The sequence below is a fragment of the Phocoena sinus genome, chromosome 7 (genome assembly GCF_008692025.1).
Source record: "Phocoena sinus isolate mPhoSin1 chromosome 7, mPhoSin1.pri, whole genome shotgun sequence".
Classification (NCBI taxonomy): domain Eukaryota; kingdom Metazoa; phylum Chordata; class Mammalia; order Artiodactyla; family Phocoenidae; genus Phocoena; species Phocoena sinus.
Window position 1 is genome coordinate 95,679,605 of NC_045769.1, and position 20,645 is coordinate 95,700,249.

General features: G+C 40.6%; 1 protein-coding gene and 1 long non-coding RNA gene across 4 annotated transcripts in view; one reads left to right on the forward strand and one right to left on the reverse strand.

Moving 5' to 3' along the window:
* LOC116757154 overlaps nucleotides 1-15,233 on the forward strand; it is a 30,889-nt gene extending 15,656 nt beyond the window's left edge. Inside the window, exons 2-3 of the long non-coding RNA XR_004350846.1 lie at nucleotides 12,409-12,502; nucleotides 14,737-15,233. This is a non-coding gene — a long non-coding RNA (uncharacterized LOC116757154). The remainder of the gene's footprint in view (nucleotides 1-12,408; nucleotides 12,503-14,736) is intronic.
* The window catches only part of ACMSD (aminocarboxymuconate semialdehyde decarboxylase), a 63,682-nt gene continuing 56,456 nt past the window's right edge, over nucleotides 13,420-20,645 (reverse strand). Inside the window, exons 8-9 of one of the 3 annotated variants that reach the window (XM_032638563.1) lie at nucleotides 18,275-18,373; nucleotides 13,420-13,632 (exon numbers count right to left, since the gene is read on the reverse strand). In XM_032638563.1, the coding sequence (XP_032494454.1) occupies nucleotides 13,570-13,632; nucleotides 18,275-18,373 (162 nt within the window). In that variant the 3' untranslated portion in view covers nucleotides 13,420-13,569. Of the gene's footprint in view, nucleotides 13,633-18,274; nucleotides 18,374-20,645 lie in introns of those variants that run through there. The other 2 variants (XM_032638561.1, XM_032638562.1) reach the window with 2 other exon arrangements.

Here is a 20,645-nt window from a genome sequence, read left to right on the forward strand (position 1 = left end):
GTGCTCTCACGCAGGCTTCTTGGTGGCGGTTAGCAGCAGCCCTAGCATCTTATGCCCGTCTCTGGGGTTCGCGCTTTTAGCCGCGGCTCGCGGCCCGTCTCTGGAGCTCCTTTAAGCAGCACTCTTAATCCCCTCTCCTCGCGCACCAGGAAACAAAGAGGGAAGAAAAAGTCTCTTGCCTCTTCAGCAGGTCCAAACTTTTCCCCGGACTCCCTCACTGCCAGCCGTGGCGCACTAACCCCTGCAGGCTGTGTTCACGCCGCCAACCCCAGTCCTCTCCCTGCAATCCGACCGAAGCCGAGCCGCAGCTCCCCAGCCCCGCCCGCCCTGGCGGGGGAGCAGACAAGCAGCCCTCTCGGCCTGGTGAGTGCCGGTTGGCACCGATCCTCTGTGCGGGAATCTCGCCACTTTGACCCCCGCACCCCTGTTGCTGTGCTCTCCTCCGTGGCTCTCAAAGCTTTCCCCCTCCGCCACCCGCAGTCTCTGCCCGCGAAGGGGCTTTGTAGTGTGTGGAAACCTTTCCTCCGTCACGGCTCCCTCCCACTGGTGCAGGTCCCATTCCTATCCTTTTGTCTCTGTTTATTCTTTTTTCTTTTGCCCTACCCAGGTACGTGGGGGATTTCTTGCCTTTTAGGAGGTCTGAGGTCTTCTTTCAGCATTCAGTAGGTGTTCTGTTGGGAGTTGTTCCACGTGTAGATGTATTTCTGGTGTATCTGTGGGAGGAAGGTGATCTCTGCGTCTTACTCTTCCGCCATCTTCCCGAAGTCTCCCCCACATCTTCTTTATCCATTCTCCGGTTGATGGGCATTTTGCTTCCATGTCCTGGCTATTGTAAATAGTGCTGCAATAAACATTGAGATGCATGTGTCTTTTTTTTTTTTTTTTTTTTTTTGCGGTACACGGGCCTCTCACTGTTGTGGCCTCTCCCGTTGTGGAGCACAGGCTCCAGACACGCAGGCTCAGCAGCCATGGCTCCCAGCCTAGCCGCTCCAAACATGTGGGATCTTTCTGGACCAGGGCACGAACCCGTGTCCCCTGCATCGGCAGGTGGACTCCTCAAACCACTCGCGCCACCAGGGAAACCCGCATGTGTCTTTTTGAATTATGGTTTTCTCTGGGTATATGCCCAGTAGTGGGATTGCTGGGTCACATGGTAATTCTATTTTTAGTTATTTAAGGAACCTCCATACTGTTCTCCATAGTGGCTGTATCCATTTACATTCCCACCAACAGTGCAATAGGGTGCCCTTTTCTCCACACTCTCTGAAGCATTTGTTGTTTGTAGATTTTCTGATGATGCCCATTCTAACCAGTGTGAGGTGATACCTCATTGTAGTTTTGATTTGCATTTCTCTAATAATTAGTGACGTTGAGCAGGTTTTCATGTGCTTCTTGGCCATCTGTATATCTTCTTTGGAGAAATGTCTATTTTGGTCTTCTGCCCATTTTTGGATTGGGTTGTTTGTTTTTTCAATATTGAGCTGCATGAGCTGTTTGTATATTTCGGAGATTAATCCTTTGTCCATTGATTGGTTTGCAAAAATTTTCTCCCATTCTGAAGGTTGTCTTTTCGTTTTCTTTATGGTTTCCTTTGCTGTGCAAAAGCTTTTAAGTTTCGTTAGGTCCCATTTGTTTATTTTTGATTTTATTTCCATTTCTCTAGGAGGTGGGTCAAAAAGGATCTTGCTATGGTTTATGTCATAGAGTGTTCTGCTTATGTATTCCTCTAAGAGTTTTATAGTGTCTGGCCTTACATTTAGGTCTCTAATCCATTTTGAGTTTATTTTTGTGTGTGTTGTTAGGGAGTGTTCTAATTTCATTCTTTTACATGTAGCTGTCCACTTTTCCCAGCACCACTTATTGAAGAGACTGTCTTTTCTCCATTGTATATCCTTGCCTTATTTGTCATAGATTAGTTGACCATAGGTGCGCGGGTTTATATCTGAGCTTTCTATCCTGTTCCATTGATCAATATTTCTGTTTTTGTGACAGTACGATATTGTCTTGATTACTGTAGCTTTGTAGTATCGTCTGAAGTCAGGAAGTCTGATTCCTCCAACTCCGTTTTTTTCCCTCAATACTGCTTTGGCTATTCGGGGTCTTTTGTGACTCCATACAAATTTTAAGATTTTTTATTCTCGTTCTGTAAAAAATGCCATTGGGGGCTTCCCTGGTGGCGCAGTGGTTGGGAGTCCGCCTGCCGATGCAGGGGACGCGGGTTCGTGCCCCGGTCTGGGAAGATCCCACATACCGTGGAGTGGCTGGGCCCGTGAGCCATGGCCGCTGAGCCTGCACGTCCAGAGCCTGTGCTCCGCGGCAGGAGAGGCCACAGCAGTGAGAGGCCCGCGTACCGCAAAAAAAAAAAAAAAAAAAAAGATGATCTAAAAATGCCATTGGTAATTTGATAGGGCTTACATTGAATGTGTAGATTGCTTTGGGTAGTATAGTAATTTTCACAGTATTGATTCTTCCAATCCAAGAACATGGTATATCTCTCCATCTGTTGGTATCAGTGTCTTATAGTTTTCTGCATACAGGTGTTTTGTCTCCCTAGGTAGGTTTATTCCTAGGTATTTTATTCTTTTTGTTGCAATGGTAAATGGGAGTGTTTCCTTAATTTCTCTTTCAGATTTTTCATCATTAGTGTATGGGAATGCAAAAGATTTCTGTGCATTAATTTTGTATCCTGCAACTTTACCAATTTCATTAATTAGCTCTAGTAGTATTCTCGTGGCATCTGTTGGATTCTCTATGTATAGTATCATCTCATCTGCAGACAGTGACAGTTTTACTTTTTGTTTTCCAATTTGGATTCCTTTTATTTGTTTTTCTTCCCTGATTGCCATGGCTAGGACTTCCAAAACTATGTTGAATAATAGTGGTGAGAGTGGACATCCTTATCTTGTTCCTGATCTTAGAGGAAATGCTTTCAGTTTTTCACCATTGAGAATGATGTTTGCTGTGGGTTTGTCGTATATGGCCTTTATTATGTTGAAGTAGGTTCCCTCTATGCCCACTTTCTGGAGAGCTTTTATCATAAATGGGTGTTGAATTTTGTCAAAAGCTTTTTCTGCATCTATTGAGATGATTATATGGTTTTTATTATTCAGTTTGTTAATATGGTGTATCACATTGATTGATTTGTGTATATTGAATCCTTGCATCCCTGCGTAAATCCCACTTGATCATGGTGTATGATCCTTTGAATGTGTTGTTGGATTCTGCTTGCTAGTATTTTGTTGAGGATGTTTACATCTGTATTCATCAGTGATATTGGTCTGTAATTGTCTTCTTTTGTAGTATCTTTGTCTGGTTTTGGTATCAGGGTGATGGTGGCCTCATAGAATGAGTTTGGGAGTGTTCCTACCTCTGCAATTTTTGGGAAGAGTTTGAGAAGGATGGGTGTTAGTTCTTCTCTAAATGATAGAATTCATCTGTGAAGCCATCTGGTCCTGGACTTCTGTTTGTTGGAAGATTTTGTTTTGTTGTTTGTTTTTAAAAAATTTTTTTTTTTTTTTTTCTTCTCTTTTTTTTTTTTGCAGTACGCGGGCCTCTCACTATTGTGGCCTCTCCCATTGCGGAGCACAGGCTTCGGATGCGCAGGCTCAGCGGCCATGGCTCACGGGCCCAGCTGCTCTATGGCATGTGGGATCTTCCCGAACCAGGGCACGAACCCGTGTCCCCTGCATCGGCAGGCGGACTCTCAACCACTGCGCCACCAGGGAAGCCCCTAAAAATTTTTTTTAATTAATTAATTTTATTTATTTATTTACTGGCTGCATCAGGTTTTCATTGCTGCATGTGGGCTTTCTCTAGTTGCAGGGAGTGGGGGCTACTCTTCGTTGAGGTCTGCGCAGCCTTCTCGTTGCAGTGGCTTCTTTTGTTGCAGAGCTCAGGCTCTAGGCACGCAGGCTTAGTTGCTCCACAGCATGTGGGATCTTCCCAGACAGGGCTCGAACCCGTGTCCCCTGCATTGGCAGGTGGATTCTTAACCACTGTGCCATCAGGGAAGCCCTGTTGGAAGATTTTTAATCACAGTTTCAATGTCATTACTTGTGATTGGTCTGTTCATATTTTCTGTTTCTTCCTGGTTCTGTCTTGGAAGGTTATACCTTTCTAAGAATTTGTCCATTTCTTCCAGGTTTTCCATTTTATTGGCATAGAGCTGCTTGTAGTAGTCTCCTAGGATGCTTTGTATTTCTGCGGTGTCTGTTGCAACTTCTCCTTTTTCATTTCTAATTTTATTGATTTGAGTCCTCTCCCTCTTTTTCTTGATGAGTCTGGTTAATGGTTTATGAATTTTGTTTATCTTCTCAAAGAACCAGATTTTAGTTTTATTGATCTTTGCTATTGTTTCTTTTGTTCCTATTTCATTTATTTCTGCTCTGATCTTTATGATTTTTTTCCTTCTAGTAACTTTAGGTTTTGTTTGTTCTTCTTTCTCTAGTTCTTTAAGGTGTAAGTTTAGATTGTTTATTTGAGATTTTTCTTGTTTCTTGAGGTAGGCTTGTATAGCTATAAACTTCCCTCTTAGAACTGCTTTTGCTGCATCCCATAGGTTTTGGATCGTCGTGTTTTTTTTTTTTTTTTTTGCGGTACGCGGGCCTCTCACTGTTGTGGCCTCTCCCGCCGTGGAGCACAGGCTCTGGACACACAGGTCCAGCGGCCACGGCTCACGGGCCCAGCCGCTCCGCGGCATGTGGGATCTTCCAGGACCGGGGCACAAACCCGTGTCCCCTGCATCGGCAGGCGGACTCTCAACCACTGCGCCACCAGGGAAGCCCCGTCGTGTTTTCATTATCATTTTTCTCTAGGTATTTTCTGATTTCCTCTTTGATTTCTTCAGTGATCTCTTGGTTATTTAGTAAGGTATTGTTTAGCCTCCATGTGTTTGTGTTTTTTACGTTTTTACCCTGTAATTCGTTTCTAATCTCATAGCATTGGGGTCAGAAAAGATGCTTGATATGATTTCAATTTTCTTAAATTTGTTGTGGCTTGGTTTGTGACCCAAGATGTGATCTATCCTGGAGAATTTCTGTGCACACTTGAGAAGAAAGTGTAATCTGCTGTTTTTGGATGGAATGTCCTATAAATATCAATGAAATCTATCTGGTTTATTGTGTCATTCAAAGCTTGTGTTTCCTTATTAATTTTCTGTTTGCAAAGAAAAAAATATATTTTCTGTTTGGATGATCTGTTCATTGGTGTAAGTGAGGTGTTAAAGTCCCCCACTATTATTGTGTTACTGTCAATTTCCTCTTTTATACCTGTTAGCAGTTGCCTTATGTATTGAGGTGCTCCTATGTTGGGTGCATATATATTTATAATTGTTATATCTTTTTCCTGGATTGATCCCTTGATCATTATGTAGTGTCCTTCTTTGTCTCTTATAACATTCTTTATTTTAAACTTTATTTTATCTGATATGAGCATTGCTACTCCAGCTTTCTTTTGATTTCCATTTGCATGGAATATGTTTTTCCATCCCCTCACTTTCAGGCTGTAAGTGTCCCTAGGTCTGAAGTGTGTCTCTTGTAGACACTATATATCCATGGGTCTTGTTTTTGTATCCATTCAGCAAGCCTGTGTCTTTTGGTTGCAGCATTTAATCCATTCACGTTTAAGGTAATCATCGATATGTACGTTCCTATGACCATTTTCTTAATTGTTTTGGGTTTGCTTTTGTAGGTCCTTTTTTTCTCTTGTGCTTCCCACTTAGAGAAGTTTCTTTAGCATTTGTTGTAGAGCTGGTTTGGTGGTGCTGAATTCTCTTAGCTTTTGCTTGTCTGTAAAGCTCTTGATTTCTCCATTGAATCTGAATGAGGTCTTTGCCAGGTAGAGTAATCTTGGTTGTAGGTTCTTCCCTTTCATCACTTTAAGTATATCATGCCACTCCCTTCTGGCTTGTAGAGTTTCTGCTGAGAAATTAGCTGTTAACCTTATGGGAGTTCCCTTGTATGTTATTTGTCATTTTTCCATTGATGCTTTCAATAATTTTTCTTTGTCTTTAATATTTGCCAATTTGGTTACTGTGTGTCTCAGCGTGTTTCACCTTGGGTTTATCCTGTATGGGTCTCTCTGCACTTCCTGGACTTGGGTGGCTATTGCCTTTCCCATGTTAGGGAAGTTTTCGACTACAATCTCTTCAAATATTTTCTCGGGTCATTTCTCTCTCTGTTCTCTTTCTGGGACCCCTATAACGTGAATGTTGTTGCATTTAATGTTGTCTCAGAGGTTTCTTAAGCTGTCTTCATTTCTTTTCATTCTTTTTTCTTTATTCTGTTCTTCAGCCGTGAATTCCATCATTCTGTCTTCCAGGTCACTTATCTGTTCTTCTGCCTCAGTTATTCTGCTATTGATTCCTTCTACTGTAGTTTTCATTTCAGTTATTGTATTGTTCATCTCTGTTTGTTCTTTAATTCTTCTAGGTCTTTGTTAAACATTTCTTGCATCTTCTCCATCTTTTCCTCCATTCTTTTTCCAGGGTCCTGGATCATCTTCACTATCAGTATTCTGAATTCTTTTTCTGGAAGGTTGCCTATCTCCACTTCATTTAGTTGTTTTTCTGGGGTTTTATCTTATTCCTTCATCTGGTACATAGCACTCTGCCTTTTCATCTTGTCTGTCTTTCTGTGAATGTGGTTTTTGTTCCATAGGCTGCAGGATTGTAGTTCTTGCTTCTGCTGTCTGCCCTCTGGTGGATGAGGCTATCTACGAGGCTTGTGCAAGTTTCCTGATGGGAGGGACTGGTGGTGGGTAGAGCTGGGTGTTGCTCTGGTGGGCAGAGCTCAGTAAAACTTTAATCCGCTCGTCTGCTGATGGGTGTGGCTGGGTTCCCTTCCTGTTGGATGTTTGGCCTGAGGCGACCCAACACTGGAGCCTACCCGGGCTCTTTGGTGGGGCTAATGGCGGACTCTGGGAGGGTTCATGCCAAGGAGTACTTCCCAGAACTTCTGCTGCCAGTGTCCTTGTTCTCACAGTGAGACAGAGCCACCCCCCGCCTCTGCAGGAGACCCTCCAACATCGGCAGGTAGGTCTGGTTCAGTCTCCTATGGGGTCACTGCTCCTTCCCCCGCGTTGCGATGCACACACTACTTTGTGTGTGCCCTCCAAGAGTGGGGTCTTTGTTTCCCCCAGTCCTGTAGTCAAATCCTGCTAGCCTTCAAAGTCTGATTCTCTAGGAATTCCTCCTCCCATTGACAGACCCCCAGGTTTGGAAGCCTGACATGGGGCTCAGAACCTTCACTCCAGTGGGTGGACTTCTGTGGTATAAGTGTTCTCCAGTTTGTGAGTCACCCACCCAGCAGGTATGGGATTTGATTTTATTGTGATAGCACTCCTCCTACCATCTCACTGTGGCTTCTCCTTTGTCTTTGGATGTGGGGTATCTTTTTTGGTGAGTTCCAGTGTCTTCCTGTCGATGATTGTTCAGCAGTTAGTTGTGATTCTGGTGTTCTCGCAAGAGGGAGTGGGAGCTCGTCCTTCTACTTCGCCATCTTGAACCAATCTCGAATATACTTTTTATTAGTTGAAGTGTAGTTGATTAGTTTGTTAGTTGGTTATTTTCAGGTGTACAGCACAGTGGTACAGTCACACACACACACACATGCACACACACACACACATATATATTCCTTTTCACATTCTTTTTCGTTATAGGTTATTACAAAATATTGAGTTTAGCTCCCTGTGTTATACAGTAGGTTCTTGTTGGTTATCTGTTTTCTACATAGTAGTGTGTATATGTTAATAACAAGCTCCTAATTTATCCCTCCCCCTACCCCCCTTTCCCTTTTGGTAACTATAATTTTGTTTTTTGTGTCTGTGAGTTTCTTTCTGTTTTGTAACTAATTCATTTGTATCATTTTTTTTTACATCAATATAAGTTTAAGTTTTCTGGTTAGGTAATATAAATTGAAGTAGAGCTGACTTCCTTTTTAGGGGAGATCGGAAATATGGGGAATGGTAGAATACAATGAAGAGAAGTACTTGGATAACTATGCATAGTTGTCCTTTGGAATCTGATGGTGGTGGGATTTTTTTTCCCCACTGGAGTATGTTTTGGAGAAGTACTTGTAGTAGAAAACATGGGCAAGAAAAGCCTGAAAAAGTGATTTTCCTGAGAGATTTTTGAGATTCTGGGTGTGAGCAGTATTGTTTTAGGGCCAGAAGAGTCTTTTCAAAATTCAGCTCTAGTTATGTCATCTCCTAATTGAAAACCTCATTGCTTTTTTTTTTAACTTTATTTTTTAAATTTAAATTTATTTATTTTAATTTTGGCTGCATTGGGTCCTCGTTGCTGCGCACGGGCTTTGTTTTAGTTGCAGTGACGGGGGGCTACTCTTGTTGCAGTGCACGGGCTTCTCATTGCGATGGCTTCTCTTGTTGCGGAGCCGGGGCTCTAGGCGCAGAGGCTTCAGTAGTTGTGGCTTGCGGGCTCTAGAGTGCAGGCTCAGTAGTTGTGGCACATGGGCTTAGTTGCTCCACGGCATGTGGGATCCTCCCAGACCAGGGCTCGAATCTGTGTCCCCTGCATTGGCAGGCAGATTCTTAACCACTGTGCCGCCAGAGAAGCCTGAAAACCTCATTGCTTTTTGACAGATAAAATTCCTTAACCAATGTATGGCCCTACGTGATCTTGTCACTTTGTACCAAGAATGTCTTGCTTTCTCACCTCCAGCCCCAGTGGTCTTATTTCTTACTGTGGTCTTATTTCTTATTCCTCTGCCTCAGATATTTTTCAGTCTCATCTTTGCCTCTCTACCTTTTAGCTCTTGTCTGCTCTTCAGATCCCAGCTCAAGCAACACTTCTGAAAATTGTCTCCCCAACTCTGATTGGCTCAAATCCCTTATTTTAAGCTCTCTATACACTGTGTGCTTCTCCTTCATAGCTCTGGTGATGGTAGAAGTTTTATATTAATTTGTTGCTTATTTGATACATGTCTCCCTAACTAGATTATAAACACAGTTGAGGACAGGAACTGTGTTTGTTTTTACTTACATCATCCCAGGACCTAGTGTGGTTCTTGGCACATAATAGACCCTCAATAAATATTGTTGAATGTATGTGAATGAGTGCATAAGTGAATGAAGTCATAGTTTCTGCTCTCAAGGAAGTCCCAGGCCAGTGGGAAGATAGCAGCTGCAATCCAAAATGAGAAGTACGTTCTATTAGAGATATCAGTACAGTTTTTCAAAGGGGGAGGTACTGATTAATGAAATCCCAAAGCCTAGAAACCATCACTTTAGGTCCTGAGGAATTTTGAAGGAGAGAGAGAGAGAGAGAAAGCAATATGATCAGATACATACTTTGGAAAATTTTCTCTGGCCACAGTATGGAAGATGGATTGTACCCAGACTAAGCCAAGAGGCAGGGGTATACATAAGAGATTATTTCAATAGTCCTGCTGAAACTTGAGGACCTGAATTTAGTTGGGAGCGTTAGGGAAGAAAGAATAGATAAGAAGTGAAAGATATATGTTAAAATGGCAGAATCTATCAGAGTTAATGTCAGGTTTGATATGGGTGAAGGAGAGAATTTTGGTGACTGGGTGATGCCATTAATCAGAGTTGGGACTATAGTAAATGGAACTTTTTTGGGATGAAGGGATTGAGTTATATTGGGGGCATATGATTCTGTAAAGTATCATAGTATTGTAGCTTTTTTTTTTTTTTTTAATGCCTAAAGCTGTTAGGACTTGTTGAAACATTGTCTCCCCGTTACTTCTGAATACCACATTTTTCTGGTTTTCCTCCTACCTTACTGGGCACTACTCAGTTTTCAATGCTGGCTACCTCCATCCGACTTCCAAATGCTGCTGAATCCCAGGTATTTGTCCTGGGTTCTTTTGGTTCTCTGCTCTACTTTTTCTCTCAGTGATTTCATCCAGTCTTATTTCTTTAAATACCTTTTGTACACTGATGGCCTCTCCACAGCTTCCCTCTTGAAGTCTCCAGAGTAATATACCTAACTGCTTACTGGACATTCCTACTTAAATGTCTAAGACACATCTGAAATATAACAAGTCCAACAGTAGAACTATATATATATATATATATATATATATATTTTTTTTTTTTTTTTTTTTGTAGTAAGCGGGCCTGTCACTGTTGTGGCCTCTCCCGTTGCGGAGCACAGACTCCGGACGCGCAGGCTCAGCGGCCATGGCTCACGGGCCCAACCGCTATGCGGCATGTGGGATCCTCCCGGACCGGGGCACGAACCCATGTCCCCTGCATCGGCGGGCGGACTCTCAACCACTGCGCCACCAGGGAAGCCCACAGTAGAACTATTGATTCTCTTTCTTCCTAAATCTGTTTTTCCTCCTCTTCCTCATGGTGGTAAAATAAATCTGCTTAGCTGCTCTAGTGAAAAAAACTAGGAGTCAAGGCATCTGTGTCTAAGGTATGGATGAGTTTAATACCTTTAGCTACATTTCAGAGGCTAAATGTCCCCAGAGTAATTGCACAGAAAAGACATCATTAGAAAGCCCTTCTTGGGCTTCCCTGGTGGCGCAATGGTTAGGAATCCGCCTGCCAATGCAGGGGATACGGTTCGAGCCCTGGTCCAGGAAGATCCCACATGCCGCCGAGTAACTAATCCTGTGCACCACAGCTACTCAGCCTGCACTCTAGAGCCCGCAAGCCACAACTACTAAGCCCACGTGCCATGACTACTGAAACCCATGCCCCTAGAGCCCGTGCTGCACAACAAGAGAAGCCACTGCAACGAGAAGCCCGTGAACCGCAACGAAGAATAGCCCCCGCTCACTGCAACTAGAGAAAGCCCGCGTGCAGCAACGAAGATCCAACGCAGCCAAAAATAAATAAATAAAATAAATAAATTTTAGAAAAAAGGAAAGAAAGCCCTTCTTTACATTCGTATTAAAGAGGAATTTTCTCATCTTTTCTTGCATCTGCATAGTTTCATTTTATCTTAGAGTTAATCTTTGATCAAATCGAAGTTGGAGTTGTCCTTATGTTTGCTGTAAGAAATGAACCTAATTTTATTGCAGTGTTGTTTGTAATTGCAAAATATTGGAAAATTACATGTAATGTTCGAATGTAGGAGACTGATTGAACAAACTGTGGTGCACTCACACATAACAGACAGGCACCTGGGTATCAGCCTTGATTTCTTTCCTCCCCATCTCCCCTTGTTCTCACATTTATCAAGTGCTGTTGCTTCTCCCTACAACCCCATCTCACCATCCCCTTTCTACTACTCTTGCCCAAGTCACCATCATTTCTTGCCTAGTTTCCCTAGTACCATTCTTGACCCCTTTAAATAATTTTCTACACAGCTGCTAATGTGTTTTTTTAAACCTAAGTCAGAGCATGTCACAAACCTATTTTTAAAAAACTCCAATGGCTTCCTATAAAACTTAGTATGAAAATCTAAACTTGACCTTGGCCTGCTTATCTGGCCAGCTTTTCCGCTTTGTCGCTACTTCTCTGCCCCTTGCTCACAAGCTCTGCCACAGCTCTTTTCTGCCTCAGAGCCTTTGCTGCTCCAGCCTTTGCCCGCAAGACTCTTCTCCATGGCTCGCTCTTTCTACTGGTCGAGTCTTAGTTCAAAGTCCTCTTTAAAGTGGTGTTCTCTGGCCTCACAGCTCCATGTTTTATCTCCCATCCTTCCCCTAGTCACTCTATACATTTCCTTGTTTTCATTTCTGCATAATGTTTATCAGTATGAGAAGAATTCCCTCTCTTCCTTCCTTCCCTCCCTCCCTTCCTTCCTTCCTCCCTCCCTCCCTCCCTCTCACTCTCCATTCCTCCTTTCTTTGTCCTCCTTCATTTATTTATGTTTCTTACCCTCCAGATTGTAGGCTTCATCAGAGAAGGAATTTTATCCTTTTTGTTAACTTCCATATCCCCAGTGTCTGGAACTGTCCTACAGTACTGGCACATCATATAAATACTCTGTGACTATGAATATACCCGGTATCTATTTAAACTATGTATCTATAGATCTATGATACTGAATGAGATGATCAAGTTACTTTTCATAATAACACAATCATTAAACACTGTGTTAACAGTGCTCAAATATATATTATTTGAAAAGGAACAGATATTTTCCCCAAAGAATGGGGAAGGAAAAGAATAATAACACATGCTTCATGTTGCTGTTTTGCACACTTTTGTTTTTCTTTTTAGGCAGATTGGAGTAACAGAGTGGTGGGTGGGTAAAGTCCTAGAAAGCAACAGGAGTAGCAAGAAAGAGATGGAGTTATAGACTAAATAAATGAAGAAAAAATAACGGGATGGGTGTAGTTTAGCAAAAATTAAATCAGTACAAATCACATGCCAGTACTCAACTTGATTTTCTGGACTAATGGAAGGGAAAAGAAGTATGAATGAAACTGAAGCAAGAGGGTAATTTAGAAAAATTATATTTGATTTTAGAATTCAGCCAGAGGAACATGAACCACAGACGTTCATCACCCTTCCCAGGACCAAGTTCATTTTCAGCAGTCCAGGTGGGATGACCAGAAATGAAGTGAGTAGAACAAGGCTACCCTGGTATTGCCCTGCTCAGTCTCTACAGCCTTCTTTAAACATTCTGCTGTGTATTTTAAATTAAAAGAGCTTCCGTAAAAGTAAATTACATACTGAAACTTTTCTCCAGAATAGATAAGTTCTCATTCATATGGGAACTATGTTCCCATAGTTTTGCCTTCCTATCTATTTCCTATCTTCCAAACCTAAACATGCCTTATCCATCCGTATAGACTCAGCCCAAGTTCCAGCTTCTGTGAAGATCTGCCCAAAGTTTGAATCCAAATGAATTTTTCTTACTGAAACTTCTGTGACACACATGTTTTATTGCTTAGTTATTATTCCATGAACATGTGTCTTGCCTCCTTAATTGGGCTATAAGCTCCTAGATGTTATGGGATATGTATATCATTTATTTTTTTGGAGCCTAAAGCACTCCCAGCCCACTTCTGGGCTAATGGAAGGTGTTAAAGTGAATAAAAACAGTTTATTTGGGCCCTATGAACATTGTTTGCTCAAAGTAGAACCTACCTGAACGCTCTGGGATGAATCTGTTATTTTTTCCATATAAATCATTAATGACATTTTGCTTTTTATTTCTGACATTAATTTAAAAGGCACTGGGAAAATTATTTTTGATTTGCACATGAAATAATGTACCGCTTTTCTGAATAAAAGCACAAGTCATGGGGCTTCCCTGGTGGCGCAGTGGTTGGGAGTCCGCCTGCCGATGCAGGGGACACTGGTTCGTGTCCCGGTCCGGGGGGATCCCACGTGCCGCGGAGCTGCTGGGCCCGTGCGCCATGGCCGCTGAGCCTGCGCGTCCGGAGCCTGTGCCCCGCAATGGGAGAGGCCACAGCAGTGAGAGGCCCGCATACCGCAAAAAAAAAAAAAAAAAAAAAAAAAAAAAAAAAAAGCACAAGTCATTTTTGTTATGAACAATTTAGGATATACATTCTATTTCTAGATAAAAGTGTTCAAAATAGGATTTTAGTGATACATAAGTGATACATATTTAAAAACAAAAATAAAATATCTTCTTGAAATTTGCCTTTGTAGTAAATTCAGTCATTCAAATTGTTTTCTTTCAAGACCCAAAAATTTTAGAGCATTGCCAGCTTTGAGTTTATCCTGAAAAAGAAAAGATTTTATTTTAAAGCATTATTTAATGGTTGTTTTAAAGTACTTAGTAAGTGTCTTCATCAGGTTTTTAAAAACTCAATTCCCCAGTGTGAGAGAAAAATATTAGCAGGTTAAACAATGAATCTCTTGACCCATGTTTCACCTCACTGTTTTTCAAATTATATTCATATATTTGTTTTGAACAGTCTTTTAAAAGCAAAAATATAAATGGTGTGTGGTATATTTGTGCTTTTATTATTTTCCCTACTTCTCAAATATGTTGACAATCATGGACAAAAAATGGATTTTTTTGAATTTTGAAACATGTAAATATGTATTTATGTTATAAGTAACGTATAAAATGTATATTTGTTTTATGCTTATTTTTATAATAACAGTTCCTAGTGAAAGATTTCTGTGAATGCTTTTTATACAACATAATAGAATGATAAGTTTAAATATATTAGAAACAGAATTACGATATGACCCAACAATTCTACTCCTAGTTATACAGCCGAAAGAATTAAAAACAGGGACTCAGATACTTGTGTGTGAATGTTCACAGCAGCCAAAAGATGGAAACAACCTAAGCATACATCAACAGATGAATAGATTTTTAAATGTGGTATATACATAAATGGAATATTCAGGCCCCAAAAGGAATGAAGTTCTTTTTTTTCTTCCAGTTTTATTGAGATATAATTGATATAGAACACTGTATAAGTTTAAGGTGTACAACATAATGATTTGACTTATGTACATCATGAAATGATCACAATAAGTTTAGTGAACATCCATCATCTCGTATAGATACATTAAAGAAACAGAAAAAAATATTTTTTTCCTTGGGATGAGAACTCTTAGGATTTAATTTAGTTTCTTAATAACTTTCATATATAACATATAGCAGCATTAATTATATTTATCATGTTGTACATTACAACCCTAGTACTTATTTATCTTGTAACTGCAAGTTTGTACCTTTTAACTAACTGCCTTCAGTTCCCCCTTTGTCCTCTATTTGAAATCTAAGTTTGAAACTTGGTTGTGGGAGGAGGGGAGGAGAATTACAACAGGGAAAACCCTCTTAGGAAAATGACTTTCTTTTTACAGGACCCTCCAGTGAGTTTTAGGTCTGTAAGATAAGACAGTTGGAAAGAGTGCCCAGAAGTCATCTAGCCACCTACCACCTTCTCGGTATATGTGTTGTCCTTTCACATGGCCCTGAATAAAAAGTAAGCTCTTTTGGAGCAAGCAACGTGATACAGATGAAGAGTCTCAGAAAATCGTACAAGTATGTACATTTATAAATTTCACATGAGAAAAAGACTGCCAAGTTTTTTTTCACTCTCTCCCCAGCTATAGATTAGATCATCTCCACAGAAAGAACTCCTGTGTTTTGAGGGGTAATTTTGTGATACCCTAATTGATATATATCCCGCTTGCAAAAGGCAGGTATGTAATTGAGGGTGGAAGGAAACATGTATGGTGTCGTGTAATATCCGTACCATTAATGTGTATCTATATATCATGACCACTTCAGGGTTCTCACACAGCCTTGCAGAGTGGGTAATTTGAGGCAGGGACCTCTTATTCAGGGTTCTTCCCAGATTCACACTTGGGCCATCCTCCTCTAAAGGAAGATTCAGAAATGACTGTTGCTGCTGTGAGAAACTATTTGCTTTTTAAAATAGGTTGGGTGGGGCTTCCCTGGTGGTGCAGTGGTTAAGAATCCGCCTGCCAATGCAGGGGACACGGGTCTGAGCCCTGGTCCGGGAAGATCCCACATGCTGCAGAGCAACTAAGACTGTGTGCCACAACTACTGAGCCCACGTGCCACAACAACTGAAGCCCGTGTGCCTAGAGCCCGTGCTCTGCAACAAGAGAAGCCACTGCAATGAGAAACCTGCGCACCACAACAAAGAGTAGCCCCTGCTCACCACAACTAGAGAAAGCCCACATGTAGCAACCAAGACCCAAGGCAGCCAAAAATAAATAAATAAATTTATTTAAAAAAAATAGGTTGGGGGGCTTCCCTGGTGTCTCAGTGGCTGGGAATCTGCCTGGCAGTGCAGGAGATGTGGATTCGAGCCCTGGTCCGGGGGGATCCCACATGCCGCGGAGCAACTAAGCCCATGCACCACAACTACTGAGCCTGTGCTCTAGAGCCCACGAGCCACAACTACTGAGCTCGTGCGCCACAACTACTGAGCCTGTGCCCTGGAGCCCGTGAGCCACAACAAGAGAAGCCACTGCAATGAGAAGCCCGCACACCGCAACGAAGAGTATCCCCCACTCGCTGCCACTAGAGAAAGCCAGCACGCAGCAACGAAGACCCAATGCAGCCAAATAAAAATAAATAAATAAAGATAATAAAATAGGTTGGTACTGAGTATCCTTTGAAGGAGATACATTTTGGTGTGTTGGATGGAAACCTGATCCTGGAGTCTGGAGATTTGGGGTTGGGTCCATGTGCTGTAATCCAGCAGTTATATCCCTTTTGGCAAATCACTCAACCCCCAAGTCTTGTTTTTCTCCTCTGCATCTACATGGTGGAATGCATTTGCCTATCTCCCAGGCTGGTTGTGCTCATCAACTGGATTTATTTATTTCATTTAAAACTTTTTAGTGAAATTTTACCTTCATGTGGCTCAAAATTCAAAAGGTATAAAAATGTACATTTCCTTTCACTAGTGCTACCCAACCACTATTTTTTCTTTCCAGAGTTATCAGTTTCTTGTCCTTCTTCCAGAAATATTTTATGCATTTATATGTAGGTTTATAATTTTTTTTCACAAATGGATAGTATACCATACACAAATGGAAGTATACTATATGCAGTTTTTGCACCTTGCTTAACTTAATATATCTTAGAAATCGATTCTTAATATTTTTTTATGGCTGTATAGAATCCATTGTATGGATATGTTATTATTTATTTATTCCCCTGTAGATTGTTTTTAGTTTTATTACAAACAGTGTTATAATGAGTAACCTTATACAGAATGTCATGAATTTGTGACAATATAAAATTTTTATTCGAGATTTTCTGAAAACTTGAAAGTGATAAGCACATAAAATTAAATAACAAAAGGCATGTAATAATAATTATTATTATTCCATTAAAATCTTAATCAGGATTCTTGGGGTAATCTGGTTTCAGTTTAATTTTGGTTAATGTTATAGAAAGTTTTTCATTTCTCAACCTTTGATATAAAACCTTTGATATAAAAAGTTAAAAAACTTAGTATTGCTTACTACTTTAATAAGTATATATTTAACAATTCAAGACTTTTAGTGCCTTAAGGTGGGTAAGTGCCAAAGGAGAAACTTCCTGTTTAAAGCAGTCTGAGGTCTCCCAGTCAATAACTTGCAACTAGTATATGTCAAAATGGACCCTTGGGACTCCCCTGGCGGTCTAGTGGTAAAGAATCCGCCTTACAATGCAGGGGACGCAGGTTCGATCCCTGGTCAAGCAACTAAGATCCCACATGCCATGGGGCAATTAAACCCACGCACCGCAACTACTGAGCTCACGCGCCTCAACTAGGGAGCCTGCGTGCCACAAACTACAGAGCCCACGTTCTGTGGAACCTTTGTGCCACAACTGCAAAGCCCACACGCCCTGGAGCCTGTGCGCCACAACTAGAGAAAAGCCCTGTACACACAAGGAAGAGCTCGTGTACCGCAACGAACGATCCCATATGCCTCAGTCAAGATCCTTAGTGCCACAGCTAAGATCCTACGCAGCCTAAAATAAAAAATAAATCTAAAAAAAAGAAAAAGGACCCTTGTTGGCATCTGTTCATGTACTTCAAGCCTACTGAGAAGATGTGATGAGCTAATATATCCTTAAAAATTAAAGCAGAGAATTAGAGTTGAAGAGAAATTTTGGATTCTAGTTTAGAAGAAAGCCAAGACTTATACAAAAGGACTATGACTAAAACTTTTGTAAGATTTGTTAAGAATTTATATATCCCCATGTTTTCATTTTTGGCCATCCCTGTCCCCTGGTAGTAATTGGCAGTGAAGTCTTAGGAAAAACTTGTTTTGTTGGGGGTGGGTGTGGGATGGGAAGGGGATGGCAAAAGAGGGGAAATCTGGGGACACTGCGTCTCATTTTAACCTCATTTTCGTTCAGGAGCCTGAGGGGCAGAATGGCAGTGGCAGCATTAAGGCACATTTAGCCACTCTAAAAGTCAAATGCTAAAAGAAAAAAAAAAAATCCAGTTACTTGAGGGTTCTGGATCCTTGAGTTCTGTTAATCAAGACTTTAGTCTCAATATCCAAATAACTAGAATCATTACAACTTTTGAGATTGGTAGATTTGTACCAGAAACATTAAAGGAAAAATTTAGACATTTCTCTCATTCATCTAACATGCAAATCTAAATATATTATTATAATGTGCTTCTTTACCATTTTCTTTCTTGGCTTTATGAATTTAGTTGTACTAGATTGACTTTCAGCCTTTTAACTTTCCTTTGCCCTTTAATAGGTCAGCTATTTCTGGAGATCAAGTAACAGTTCTAGGAATATTAAGTGTAACGATTTCTCTGTTCTTTGCTATCACATAGCAAAGTGCTCTGAAATCAAACACAATTAGAGCAGGAAAATTCAGGAAGAAGATCATGAAGTAAAAGGCACATACCTTTGTTTCTGCATCAAATTCTTCCATGGATTCTATCAGTTTCCCAGGTTCCAGCTCACCTAGTGGAAAGGGGTAATCGGTTCCCAAAATGACTTTATCCTGAAAAAGGAAAAAACACTTTTATCTCTAATTTTGCAGAACGTCAAAGAACCTCTTGTAAACTTAATTATATTTACATATTACAAGCACTCCTATGGTAAAATAACAAATTTCTTCCTGATTAACAGAAACAAACTGATCTAAAATTTTTAAGATTTAATGGCTTCAAAGCTTATTCTGACATTTTCTCCAGCAGGTGCCGCTATTAGGTCTCTTAAAGCTGCAAATCAACCCCCATCTTCCCTTGTTTTTTTTAAGTAACTGAAATGCAGAATACTCAAATATAAGAAGCAGGCGTTTATTTAATAAAACATGCTGATGTCTTCAGATGAAATTAAGGATTCTATATTTCTTAAAATGAGGCATTGCAGTTGACCCGCACAATTTTTGAAAATATACTGGAGTTTAAAAGGAAAACATAAAAAACAAACAACTGGATGAAAAGAAAAGAAACAAACAAAAACCAACCAACCCCCCCAAACAATTACCATCTCTATAAACTAGATTGTTGTTTGCTTTTTAATGATGTAGCTTTGAATTTCTATTTGACACTTTGTACAGTAAAGCACACAGGCTTGTCTGTCTACAAATAAGTAAAGCACTATGTCAAGCAATGTGCTAAAATCTAGATTGCTAGATTGGTCAACAAAACAGAAATGGGGATAGAGAAAGATCAAGATGGCAGAGTAGGAAGATCCTGAGCTCAGCTCCTGTCACACCTAAGTTACAGCTACTTACAGGCCAACTATCTCTGAGAATGACCCGATGGCTAGCAGAAAAGATTTTTTCCATAACTAAAGATATAAAGAAAGAACCACAACTTGACAGGTAGCAGGGTGGAGACGTGGACTGTCAAGACCCACGTTCCTGGCATGGTGACCCATAAGCAGGAGGAAAATCACAACTGTGGAGGTCCTCCCTGAGGATCAAGGGGTCCAAGTCCCACACTGAGTTCACCAGCCTGGTGGGCCTGCACTGGGAAGGCAAGCACCCAAAATACCTGGCTTTGAAAACCAGTGGGTGTTATGTTTAGGAGAGCTAGAGGCTGGAAACTGAGACTCCATCCTTAAAGGGCAGGTGCAAAAACTCGCTTGCTCCAAGTCCCAGTGCAGAAGCAGCCAAAAAAAAAAAACTTTGGGGCTTCCCTGGTGGCGCAGCGGTTGAGAGTCCGCCTGACGATGCAGGGGACACGGGTTCGTGCCCCGGTCTTTGAAGATCCCACATGCCGCGGAGTGGCTAGGCCCGTGAGCCATGGCCGCTGAGCCTGCGCGTCCGGAGCCTGTGCTGCGCAATGGGAGAGGCCACAACAGTGAGAGGCCCGCCTAACGCAAAAAAAAAAAACAAAAAACAACTTTGTATGATGACAGATGGTTACTAGACTTATTGTGGTGATTCATTTGTAATGTATAGAAATATATCGAATCACTATGTTGTATACCTGAAATGAATCTAACATTGTAAATTAACTATAATTTTTTAAAAGTACAATGAATAAGAATATGATATATTTTTGTAATGGAATAGTATACAGTGATAAATGAACAAATTTTGGGGAAAAAAATAGAAATGTTCCCTCTCCTTAAGAAGCTCATAATCTAGTAAGAGAGACATTAAATCAATAATCAATAATAAATCCATCTATCAAAATAAGAACATATTTTCAACCAGAAATTTTACTTCTAGAAAGTATCCCACCCATATGCATGTAATGGAAATACATCAAGGAAGTTAATTGCAACACTATTGTAGCAGCAAAAGACTATCAAACTAAATTATAGCATATCCAAAAATAAAAAGGAATGAAGGATACTTGCATATGCTGTAATGAAATAATCACCAAGTTATATTATAAGGAGGAATGATCTCGTACAGCAGAAACTAAAACAACATTGTAAATCAACTGTACTCCAATAAAAAATTGATTAATAAGAAAAAAAGACATGATCTTGTAATTGAGAAAATACAGTGTAATAACTGTCATATGGAATTTACTAAAGTTAATTCAAATAGCATATGATATCACTTATATGTGGAATCTAAAACAATGGTACAAATGAACCTATTTACAAAACAGAAATTGAGTCACAGATGTAGAAAACAAACTTATGGTTATCAAGGGAGAAAGAGGGGGAAGGGATAAACTGGGAGATTGGGATTGACATATACATACTAGTATATATAAAATAATAAGAACCTACTGTGTAGTGCAGGGAACTCTATTCAATACTCTGTAATGGCCTATATGGGAATAGAATCTAAAAAGAATGGATAT